Below are 13,060 nucleotides of genomic sequence, written 5' to 3' on the forward strand. Positions count from 1 at the left end.
AAATCTGATTTTAATTTGAAAAAAACAATTTAAGGTAATTATCAAAAGCAAATTAAGGCAAAAATCTCAAAATTGTGCTGTCAGACTGGATTCACGAGGTGAACACACTGTGTTCACGACATGAGTCTGGTTTAATTCGAAAATCTGCTGCCATAGTGAATTCACGAGGTGAACACACTATGTTCAAGACGTGAATCATGTCAGATTCGAAATTCACAAATTTTCAACTTTGAAAACTTAATTTGCATCAAATACAATAGAAGAACACCCTAGGCTCTAATACCACTTATGGGTTATGAGCACTACATCAATCTTATGGTGCACATGCAAAAACGGAAACTTTGGATCTAGGTTTATCTAATTGTACATGCAATAATCATCATAAGCTCTCAAACCCTAGGTCTAAGTAACGCCTGCGTTTCCAGGCTAGGCATTATCATCGATGTAATAGTCTAGGTTAACCCTTGTAACTCTTTTTGGAGTATTAATGATGAAATATTTGAGTATTATGTGAATTATGTGTTTATTTTCTTAAATATTATAATTTAATGAATTAAGAATAAAATAAGCGTCAAAATTAAAGTATGAGATAAGCATGATATCTTCGCATAAAGATGTAGTGGTCGAAACAAGGATTCCGAAAATATAAAGAATGCTGAAATCCGAGTTATAACGAAGAAGTTATGACCCGTCGAAGTTTCGCGACAGAACCGGCAACCCTGAATGACGTAAAAAGTGAAATTTACGTTAGATCAATAATTAGCCTTAGTGATCTAAACGAAAGTCGTAGAGTTCGTTAAACCGAGAGCATGCATAAAAAGAACGCCAAAATCTGACTTCGTATGAGGAAGTTATGATTTTTCGAAGTTTCGACTTAGCAGTATGCAGCCCGAATACTCGATTTGAGATCGAACTGTTTTTAGCCGAAACAATCTAAACGAGAATCGAAGATCTCGTTAATTGTATTGAAACGATAAAAAGATAGGCGAAAACGGACGTCGGATGAAAAAGTTATGATTTTATAACGGAGTTTTCCTGTCTCGGCCTACTAAAAATAAATAATAAAAATAAAGTCAAAATTAGCCGACCGAGTCTAAACGAAAGTTGTAGAGCGTAGTCTCACCTATGCGGGGATATAAAGAACGTCGAAAACGAAGTTCGTATGAGGAAGATATGAATTTTTGAAGTTTATTAAATATTTTCGATATTTAATTTAAATAAAAATTATCCGATATTATCCAAAGGGGGGAGTCAGCGAGCTGATCCACATTACGCCCAACGTAATGTAATTTACGCCCAGCGTAATTTGGGTTTCCAGCCCCCTATAAAAGGATGTCGAGGGCAGCCGAGTTCTTTGCTCATTTCTTCCCTTTCTCTCGCGTTTTTGCATCGTTTTTCGTGCAAGAATTATCCCGAAGCCCCGGTATCATTCCCGAGCCCCGAAGCAAGTCCCGAAGCCCCGAAGATCCCGAGAAGTTCAATTCCCGAGCCGAAGCTCTGCCCGCGAGAAGTCCGGTTTTTGTGATGATCTTCCAGATCTGCCAAAGAATACTACTTCTACAAGCCGTAGTGTTGTCCGATCATCTTCTGATCAAGTGAGTGTGTGGTTACTTTCTTCTAACGCATAATTATGAAGTATTTTATATAAAATACGTGTTATGTGTATATTTTGTTGTTATATGTGTGAATGTATATTCACTTTCTTCTATCTCATAGATCTGATTTATTCTCTATGAAATACGTGTTACGTGTGTGTGCCTCATCTATTATGTGGAATATGTATTGAATGAGAATGCTATACAGGTTTTAAACCATGTATAAAAATATATATTTTTATCTATTAATATGTCGGGTAGAACATGGGTAGATAGTTGTGTGATAAACAAATGAGAGGCCTCGATGTTGTTGCTGATTCAGTCATTTAGCGGAGTTTAGATGACAACCACAGACTTTTCTAGACAGTCCTGTGGAACGCTAGCAGGTTCGCCACCTGTAGGTGTTAATGAACTTGGGTGTTCATTCGCTGTACTCCATCCCCCTCATGGTTGCCTTATTTGACTTATATTGCTGAGGAACCCCCGAAGCATGTGTTGTCGCCCCGATGAAATATTCTGAGACTAGGTCCCTTGTTTTAGTTGTTTTAGGGACGTAAAGTGAGAATAACGGGAATGAGTAATTGGGTTATTGTTGGTTGGTGGAATTAAATATAATTATTTATTGTGGGTTGAAAACCCTATATGCTCACCAAGCTCCCAAGCCTGACCCACTCAGTTTATTTGTATTACAGGAAGTGGCGCAAGGGCATAAGATGGATGAATCATCAAGTTGTTTTGTTTACAAGTTTGTATATGTATATATTTGTTGAATGACCTGTAATGTTATCATTTATGCTTTATGATATGTATCGGAACATGATATCCCGAGTTTTGATTATATAATGAAAATACATTTCTTTATGAAATGTTTTGGTAAATATTATTTTATCACGTTTTGTTTTTGTGAACAAATTCTGCAACTCTTTTAAATCAAAAGGATTTACTCTGAAATTATTCTAAAAGCATAAATGAAACCGGTCTTTTCTGGCCGTGATTTTGGGGATGTCACAGTCTAGCACACTATGAACGAAATTAGGGTTTAGATATTACATTTGATTGTTATGTAGCAATAACAATCTATTCCTTCTTGTAATTGGCTTCTGAAAGCTTAGTGTCACAAATGACACCTCTAACGACTCACAAACACCAAGAGCAAGAGGATGAAGAAGGAGAAGAGGAGAGGCACCCAAAAACGTCTAGAAACCCTAAGGAATCAGTTCACCACGTTTTTGGGGCCTCAGGGGTTCCTTATATATGTAGGCTATTAGGGTTATCTAACAATGAAACCCTAATTTGACTACTTAGGCCCTAAACAGCCCATGGACATCCTCATTAGAGGCCTTGGACGATTTCTAATGGGTTTCCCCATAGAATTCGTCCGCTCCTCTAATATGGAGTCTATTAGCCCAATATTTAACTATCACACAATTGACAGTTCCATTCCCCTTTATTTAATTAATATCTTTTAACCACAAAATTAATTCTTAATTAATTATCGACTAATATTAATTAAACAATATGATTTCTCTTTTAATATATTATTCTCATAATATATCAATAAATCATAATTAATCCTCTCTCTCCATAATTCATCCTATCAAGTTGCTTTGGTGAAGGCAACCCAAAAGGACCATGCACCATCGGGTCAAGTACATACCAAAATAGTTATGGACTTAGAAGCTAATCCAACAACAGTTGTGGGTTAGGGGTAATCCAACCGAAAGTTTGTGGACCCAATATGTATTAGGCAATCCAACCGAAAGGTTATGGGTCGGGGCACTCCAACTAGAAGGTTGTGGGTCAGGGGTAATCAAACAAGTAGGTTATGGACCCAATATCTATTTGGTTATATGTTTTGTGTGGTGGTACCTTGGAGAACTCACTAAGCTTTGGATTACAATTTTAGTTTATTGTTTCAGGTACTTCAGAAGATCATGATAAAACGAAGGCGTGATCGTGCACATCCTTCAGATTTTATGTTATTGGATTTTGGGATAATTTGATTTATGAATTACACTTTTAAAGCAATGTTTTTGTAAACAATTATTGTCTTGGGTTGTTTTGGAAAAATGAAAATTTTACTCTGATTTTTAGGATGTTACAGTTGAAATGGGAAAGAGAGAGAGAGAGAGAGAGAGAGAGAGAGAGAGAGAGATGTGTTTGTGTCACCGCACAAATTCCCCACCACAGGGTGTGGTGTTACTGTATGGGTACGGTGTTAGGCGGTAGGGATGTTATTCAGGTCGAAGACGGACCGACCCAACCCGAACCTGAATAATTTGAAAACCGAATGAGGGTAATTTCATTAACCGAAAACCGGTCCGATTAACCAATACCGAATAACCCAAATAACATGTACAATATGATTAAGGACCTAATATAACCGAAAAGAACTGAATAAATCGTATTACGATTCTATAACCCAAATAACCCGCATAATAGAATAAAAATACTTTTATACGTCAATATAAACATTCATAGATTAACATAACATAATAACACATTGATAGAATAACAATTGCATAATAGATTAACATAATATAAATTAATTCTTATTTGAATTTCTTGAGTTGGGGCCCAATTTTCCATAACTAGACAAAATAAGAATTCGTGAATCATTAGAGACAATATGAATGGTCGATTTTTGAAAGTATGAAACAAGATGAAGGATTGACATAAGTGATTTCGAATTTGGAAATAATTGAGAAGATTGGTCGATTTTGAAACAAGGAGAACAAGTGTAAGTTTTTTTTTTTTTTTTCTGTTATGAATGATTAGGACAGAAATGTGAATCATTATTTCGATTTATGTTGATTGGAGAAGGGGGGCGATGAATGCTTATTCGATTCGGGTATTTAGAACTGAATAAACTCTTATTTGGATAACCCAGACCGAATAACCTGATAACCGAATAAGTATAATATAAATACCCAAAACCTGAATCGAATTGCTTATTCGGACTTTATTTGGTTCGGTTCAGATTTCTGGGTCAAATTCTCATCCCTTTTAGGCGGTACTAAGGCCATGCGGTTTGACCACATGGGTAATCAACCAAGTTAAACGTGTGCATCCAGACCCGCTTTAGTAGGTTTTAAATTGGAGTTGCAAAATCATGTACTATCTAATAATTTCTTTTAGAACATTAACGGACAACAAACATAAGTTCTACGTTTAAAGGTATTTTAAATAGGCAAAAGAGGACTACGTGTAGGGTATTCTGTCCTACAATTGTACTAGCTTCCTCACCTTACACCATCTTGCCCATGACTCACATATGAACCCACCAGCATTTACTCTTCACACCCTCAACAACCCCATCCCTTTATCCGTTTTATGAAAATTCCTTTTCGATATTTTGTTAATATGGTGATATTTTTATGTTTCGTTGACTCATTTATTATCTCATAAAACATAAAAAAAAAAATGCTGAATTTGGGTATCTTATGTGTAATGAAGTCACATCAATAATTTATAAAAGAGAGTTTGTGCCAACGAAATATACAAAAAGATATTATAGACTTGTCAATCAAAGATAACTAATTGTTACAAGTACATCATGGATTTAACACTAATCAACACCTATAACTTAGAAAACAAGAAAATGGAAATCACAATGTTTATGGCATACAACCATGTTCATATGATATAACAAATCCATAAAGTTTATGAAAATGTTAATGAGTTTGTAAACTATGATATTTGTTTTTTCTTTGTAGTTTTAACTATAAATAAATTTTATACAAAATGTACAAGTGCAATTTTATTTTTATCAACATGACTCATGCTATCATAATCTATTTTAAGTTTTATTAATAAAAAAAATTAACAAAATAAATGTGGATCCTATTAGAAATAATCTCATTTTGAACAAATATAAAAAAGTATCAAATGTTATTTAATGAACTTTGCAAGGCGTTTTTTTATTTAAATATTTCCTTTATGAATGTTCATCAATAAAAAAACATTTAAAAGGCTTTCGTTAAATGAATTTCATTTCGTAAAGTATGATGTTTTCTTGTAAAAAAAATAAAATTGAAAATTTTATTTTTATGAAATAAACATACATTTTATGATATATATAAAAAAGTAAATGTTGTAAAATTTAAATTTACGAATTAAACATACATTTTATATATGTGTTGGAGATTAATCATTTTCGACACACTATCTAAATTATTAGTAATTAACATTAATCTTATAACATACAAGTACAGTTATATTTTTTTCATAAAAAATATATGAAACCATTCATAATAACGGTAGAGCTTTTTCAATTGATGTCATGTTATCATCATAACAACAAAACAATTATTTTAACAAATAGTATCTATAATAAAGTTTAAATAAAATAGTATTAAAAGTATGAAAAAACCTTATTTATTAAAATTACAACTTTACAAAGAATGTAAAAAAAATCCACAAAATACTTTTTTTTTAATTTTACATAGTTTATTTAACATAATAAACTTTGAAAAATCTTAAGTAATAAATTTCTTATTAACTTGAATACTTAATATGTATTTTCTAATAAAAAATAAAATATAAAAAGAGTTTATACTGACCACATAATTGTTAATTTGAAGAAAAAAATATAAAACTTATCCTAAAAGTAAGGTTTGACTATGGTAATACATGAGATGACCTTTTTGCAATTCATTGCTTTTTTTTCTTGCTTTTCTTTTCTTTTTAATTCTTATAAAAAAAAAGGTTTTGTCATTTGTAGTTGTTTCCAAGTACTATATCATTCAAAAGACCTCAAACCCGTTTCACTTTTGTCTTTACCCTCCTTCATCTTTCTCTTTCCCAAAACTCCTTTTCCTTTTATCATTTCATCTGCAATTTCAAATCTAGGGTTTTTTCATTCTCATTCTCACTTTCACAAACACCTCAACACCTCTCCCTCTTGCCATCGTACACAGGTTCGTGTGTGCTAATTACTTCTCTGTTTCTACATTCTGTCAATTTTAGCACCCTGTTTTTCTGTTTTGAGCTCATAGAGCTTGAATCGTTTGTAAATCCCTTCACTTTATGGGTTAAATTTGATTTCTCGAGAAACCCATGTAAAACCCTTGAGAAATTTTCGTTTTTCGTTTGTGGGTTGCTGTTTAAATTCGTTGTTTTTGCTTGTTTCGTGCTCAATTTTGGTTTTTAGGTCGGATTTTTTTTGAAAAATTTAGAGGTGTCTGTGGACAATTTTTTGTTTATCTTTTGTGGGTGGGTGTTAGATTTGGGAGTAAATGCATGGACGGAAGGGACGGAATCCCTTCGTTTTATCTGAATAGAGGGTTTCGTGGGTCGGGTTCTAATGCCGGGTCGGGTAATCAAGGTGGAGGGTTCCATACCCCTCCACCTGGTTTCAAAACTCAATTAAACCCCACTTTATCTCCTCATAATCATACCCAAATCAGGGTAGCTCCTCCTTCAATGGGTCCTTCGTTCCATTTGGAACACAACCCACCTCCTAGTTTCCCTCATAGCCTTAACATCGGCGGCGGTGGTGGTGGCGGTGGCAGTGGTGGGACTGATGACGGTGGTGTTGCAGTCTCCATCCCCATTCCCACCCCTGGAAGTGGAAGTGGGAGCGACTCTGTTATGAAGAAAAAACGAGGGAGACCAAGAAAGTATGCCCCTGATGCCTCCAATACGGCGTTGGCACTACTAAAGCCTGTACCTCCGGCCACTTCGCCGGATCAAAACACACCGGGGACACAGAAGAAGAGGGGGAGGCCTCCTGGCAGTGGAAGGAAGCAGCAGCTTGCAAATTGTGGTATGTCGTACAGTTTTTAAGTTTTGAATCCTATCAATAAAAAGTGAGTATTATGCATTGGTAATGTATTGGTTATGTTTTTGATTATATAATCTTTTAATAACATCATGGTTAAAAAGTTATTTATTTTTTAGTATTTCATAATTTTATTTTACCCTATTCCATCTCATTTTTTATATAAATATATTACAAAATTCACTAGATATAATCTTCAAAGGTGTTGTTTCTTTTGAACTTATCCTGCCATGACTTAATTTGATAAGCTATACGACTTGATAGAATTTTATCAATTTAATGAATTCTCATTGTATCATTGTTGCAGGCGAATGGATGCATAATTCGGCTGGATCGGCTTTCACGCCTCACATAATCCACATATCAATAGGAGAAGTACGCAGATAATATTTATAACAAAACACTATAATTATCAAAACAAACACAATGTTTTTTTTTTTTTGCTAGATCATTTTAAAGAATATTGTTCGACTATTAATCAAATATCTGAAATACTCAATTTTATGTTGAAGGATGTTGCGGAAAAGATATTATCATTTGCACAACAAAGGCAAAGGGCTCTATGCATCTTGTCAGGCAACGGGTCCGTTTCCACCGTCACATTACGCCAACTTACATCTTCCGGTGGCACTGTGACTTATGAGGTTGGGCCCCTCAATCCATCTCAACCCTCGGATCAAATTCATCCGATGACTGTGATTTGTAAAGTCTAACCGTTTTGTAACCACCTCTAAATTCGTGTGATTTGTAGGTGGTTACAGGTTGTTACAAAACGGTTAGAGGTGGTTACAAAACGGTTACATGCTTTGTAACAACTTGTAACCACCTACAAATCAGAGACATGACATGAATTTTGGGTTCTTTTTAGAACCCAAGACTAAGGAATTATATATATATATATATATATATATATATATATATATATATATATATATATATATATATATATATATATAAACTCATGATTATTAATTTATTTTATTTTCTTATGATCGTTTTTTAGGGTCGTTTTGAGATATTATGCTTATCGGGTTCTTATCTGCTGGCGGAAACTGGTAGCCCCCGCAACCGGACTGGCGGTCTTAGTATTTCTCTTTGTAACTCTGAAGGTCAAGTGATTGGCGGTGCAATTGGCGGCAAACTTACCGCCTCCACCCTTGTTCAGGTACTGTTTTTGTACATTCTTTATTTTGGTTAACCGGGATCTTACGTTTGTTGGCGGCAGGTGGTGGTTTGTAGTTTTGTGTATGGTGGTGGAGATAATTCGAAGGCAAAGGCCGCCATTGAGCCGCCGTTATCGGGTGATGAAAAGAGCCCTGGAGTTCAACTCAACTAGAAGTGTCGACATCTCCCTTCATGTTCATGTTCTCATGTTCGTGTATCATATGTAGATGATTGGCGATGGGTTCTCTGTTAATTTGTAACAAAAAGAAGTCGACATGTTTATGTTTTATTTTAGTCGTAGAACTTTTTTATTTTTTATTTTTATCAGTAATCTTGAGTTGCACATTTGCCCATCTGTAGCTAGCTAGGATCATTTGGTGAACTGGGATCTAAAAGTTTCTGGATTAATTTTATTTTTCTTAGGGTTTTTGTGGAACTTTTTTTTTGCTAATTTTATAATGTTTCGTGAATTGCAACAATAATAGAAAAGGAGTTGATGTTATGATGTTAAATATATGGATATAGGGCGTGTTTGGCACGGAGCTTTTGGAAGCGTTTGGGAGCTTCTAGTTTTTAGCTTTTGACAAAATGTTCTAGTTTAACAAAAAGTTTCGTTTGGCAGTATGAACGTTTAGCTTTTAGTTTTAACAAAACGCTCCGATTCTAAAAGCTACTTCACGTAGTTTTTAACAAAACGTTCCGGAGCTTTTGAAATCAATTTCCATAATTACCTTTAAAAATATATTTATATATATATTTTTATTTTTAATCAATTGTCCTTTTATGTAATTTTATATATTTCAAAAGTTTCCAGCTACTTTTGCCAAACATTCATATAACAAATAAAAGCTACAGCTACACGCTACCAGCTAACTGCTACCCGTTTCCAGCTAACAGCTACTTTTGTCAAACACGCCTATAACATTTTTTATTGTTTATAAAAAAATAAGAGGTTATTTCCATAAAAGACTTTATATTTTGATTTTTTTTCCTTTTTAGACCTAAAACTTTTTTCTTTTTCGAAAAAATACTTAACTTTACCTGGTACTTGTTATTTTAGACTCTCACAGGTCACGACTTACGAAGGAAAATTAAGTATTTTTATTTCATAAAAGACTCTACATTTAATATTTTTTTTTTTCAGTTTAGTCCTAAAATATATTTTATTTCAAGACTAGTTGTATAAAAAACATGATTATATCATTTTAGTTTAAACATAGACATCGATATAAACAATCTAATTATTATGCCTACATTTATTTATGATTGGACAATTCTTTGTCCGCCTATATTTATTGAAAAAAGAAAAAACAAATAGTTGTAAAAGCTATTTCTTCACTGCACCAAGTTTATATAACTTAATTTAGTCAAGGCAAAAACATGCATATATTCTTTTAGTTTAAATAATAGACATCGATTTAACTTTCGCATCTTTTGGCTTCATATTGATTTACGCATGAAACATTTTTTTAAACATTACACATACAAGGAAATCGTATAGTATTTTTTTTTACTGGGAATAATATAAATAATAACAAAATGTTTTGTCCACCTTTGGGAAAATTTACAGATTCAAGCTCCAAAACCTTTTTTTTTATATTATTGGTTTAATTAGTTTTTCGATTTCAGTTACATAAAGCAATTACCAAAAGCTAGGAGTTGAATACATAGATATGTGAAATCAAATTTCCTAACAGCACAAAAGAGATTTTATATAATTTTAAGATCATAAATTCAATAACCAATTGAGTACCAAACACCTTCAAGCTTTTTAAGATTAAAATGAAATCCTAAATTTTATTTTGTTAATTATTATGATTATACTTAGGAATCAATAACCGTGATATACAAAAACCATGTATTTCGATATTTAAGTGTGCGATATCATTTTTGTTATTTGGATTTTCAACTTATGTTCAAATGATTTTATTCCCATAATATTAGTTTATGTATTTATATGTGATGTTAACATTTTTTAAGAACGTCTTAAACTTGAATTTGATATATCTGAACAAAACTATTACGAAGTTTAGGATTAATATTTTTATGTATGTATTTTATATAATTATAACTATTATTTAATAATCAGCTAATGCTAGAAAATATTCTATGACTTTGGTTTAAGAATATGATAATGAGTGCGTTTGTTAAATGTTCTAAAAAAATTGATTAAAAAATTCGATCAAAAAAATAATATAGAAAAGTGAGAGAGGGAAATATGTCCAAACTCACGAAATAAGTATAATAGACAAACTAAAAAAATTTATTTTTTTATCAAAAAATATCAAATTAACATCAAACTTTTTATCAGCAGTAACAATAACATTTTTTATAAACAATAGACAAAATTGCAAAAATGGTCAATTTGGTATGCATTTTTTGGGGTTTTACTCCAAACCTCGACATTTTTGGATCCGTGGTCCTTTTGGACTAGTTTGTATGTAAAAATGGTCCCCCCAAAATTAAAATGACTAAATTGCCCTCTTAATATATTTGTTATATTTTTTTCTATTTAATTTAATGTTTTATTGATAATAAAGTGGGGCCCACACCCCATTCTCTCTCTCTCTCTCTCTCTCTCTCTCTCTCTCTCTCTTGAACACACAATCGTTTATCTTGTTCTTCAAAATACACAAGTTCTTCAACACATACACACATAAAATTTGGAAAATGATGCACATGGGCTTATATTTTTGGCCAGGAACTATTTTTTCGTTTCGTTTTTGGAAATCAATTCACAGGTTTGCACTTTAACACACACGAACAATCGAAAGGGAGTGCGTCTCCATTTGATCGGGAGAAGAGGAAACAAATCGGTAGCAACGATGACATCAGAGTGGCTCATGAAATCGTGAGGAGGGGCAGACGTCGACCTCCGGCAACGATTCGCGAAGGAAAAGAGGCGGCGGCTTCCATTGGCTGTTTTTCTGATCCGACGAAAATCACAAACGGAAATGACAGAAGGAGCGAAGATTCTCAGGTGGTGTTTGGGCTGTTCCGTTCGACAAGAAGGAGGAGTCGAGTCCTCGTTGCCAGAAACAAATAGGGGGGTGAAGGCTGTAATGGAAAGAGATTCTAATGGGGCGTCAGAGGTGCTTGCTCGACGAAAGGAAGAGACGGGGTAGAGGTAGCGGTTGGTGTCTCTGACGAGCCCTTCGTGGCTCGTTCTTCATCTTTGGCAGCTTTCGGAGCGACGGAGAAAGTATCCATGTAGAAGAGGGTGTTGGGGTTATTACTTGACAAGAGAAAGAGGTGGAGGAGGGCTGTGGAGGGCTGCTGCACTTTTCTGCTGGCTGGTTTCCACCTCTGGTAGTGGTTCAACGAGAGAGAGAGAGAGAGAGAGAGAGAGAGAAAGTTTTCTTAATATTTTTAATTATAAAAATAGATAAAAAAAAATGAAAGAAAAATGAAAAAGAAATACCTCAAGGGTATTTTAGTCTTTTCAGTTTTTCGAGGGGCCAAAACTACAATCAAACCAGCTCATAAGGGCCGCCAATCCAAAAAAGTCGAGGTTTGGACTAAAACCCCAAAAAAATGTATACCACAGGGACCATTTTTGCAATTTTGTTTAAACAATATATCAAGTTTAATGATATAATATATATCCAAGATAAAGTTTAATTATCTCTTTTAGACAAAAATAAAAATTTTCAATTCTTCTTGGTTATATTCGCTCAAAAGATAATAGATTAGATAATATTTTTTTAGTTTATACATGTATACTTTCTTTTTCGGTATAGTCAAGAAATACATTATATATTTGGTCTTGAAAACTATAACCAATTTTAAAGTTAAGTTTATATTGAAAAAAAATACATTTTAGGTCTAAAATGGAAAAAACTACAAACTATAGGGTCTTTAATGAAACAAAAATACCTAATTTATCTTTTGGTGGCCTGCTAGGGTCTAAAATAACAAGTAACAGGTTAAAGTTAGGTCTTTTTTCGAAAAAGAAAAAAAATTTCCAAGTCTAAAAAGAAAAAAAAATCAAAATATAAGGTTTTTTTTTTTTTATTTATGGAAATAACCCAAAAATAAGAGATTAATGTGCGAATTACACTTGCAAATAGGCCATGTACCTAACAATTTATGTTAACCATGGAAGAAAACATGATAACATTATAAACTTGTTTGTTATGTATTGTATTTCATATAGTGATTTTAATAAACAATTAATTTAGGCGGTGTTTGGGATTGTTTTTCAAATAATTTATTGATTTATCGGTTAAAAGTCAAAAAAAAATGTTTGTATAAACATAAAAATACTTTTGGAATAGTTTTTCATTAGCTTTAAAAATAAAATTTAAAAAGCATATAATACATGGCTTTTTTATTTTTTAGTTTTTTTAACCAAAATAGCTTAAAAGTAAATAAATAAATAAATAAAGTCAAACATTTTTTGATGGTTTTTTTTCACCACAAAAGCTAATTCAAAAAATAGTTTTTCCACCATTACAAGCCAATAAACACTTTTTTTTTTGCCAAAAGCACTTTTAGAATTCAAAAACAATTCCAAACA

General features: G+C 32.9%; 1 protein-coding gene across 1 annotated transcript; it reads left to right on the forward strand.

The window, feature by feature from the left end:
- Positions 1-6,349: 6,349 nt before the first annotated feature.
- On the forward strand, positions 6,350-8,977 carry LOC111901138 (AT-hook motif nuclear-localized protein 5). Its single transcript, XM_052764761.1, has 5 exons — positions 6,350-7,362; positions 7,685-7,752; positions 7,890-8,021; positions 8,381-8,542; positions 8,603-8,977. The coding sequence occupies exons 1-5, from the start codon at positions 6,837-6,839 to the stop codon at positions 8,711-8,713; spliced, it is 999 nt and encodes a 332-aa protein (XP_052620721.1). The 5' UTR covers positions 6,350-6,836; the 3' UTR covers positions 8,714-8,977.
- The last annotated feature ends 4,083 nt before the right edge of the window (positions 8,978-13,060 follow it).

This window comes from Lactuca sativa, chromosome 6 (genome assembly GCF_002870075.4).
Source record: "Lactuca sativa cultivar Salinas chromosome 6, Lsat_Salinas_v11, whole genome shotgun sequence".
In the NCBI taxonomy this organism is placed as follows: domain Eukaryota; kingdom Viridiplantae; phylum Streptophyta; class Magnoliopsida; order Asterales; family Asteraceae; genus Lactuca; species Lactuca sativa.

Coding starts and splice junctions, on each gene's coding strand:
- LOC111901138 (XM_052764761.1), top strand. CDS start 6,837: ATGGACGGAAGGGACGGAATCCCTTCGTTTTATCTGAATAGAGGGTTT. Junction 8,022..8,380: donor GTGGCACTGTGACTTATGAG/GTTGGGCCCCTC, acceptor ATCGTTTTTTAG/GGTCGTTTTGAGATATTATG. Junction 8,543..8,602: donor CCGCCTCCACCCTTGTTCAG/GTACTGTTTTTG, acceptor TGTTGGCGGCAG/GTGGTGGTTTGTAGTTTTGT.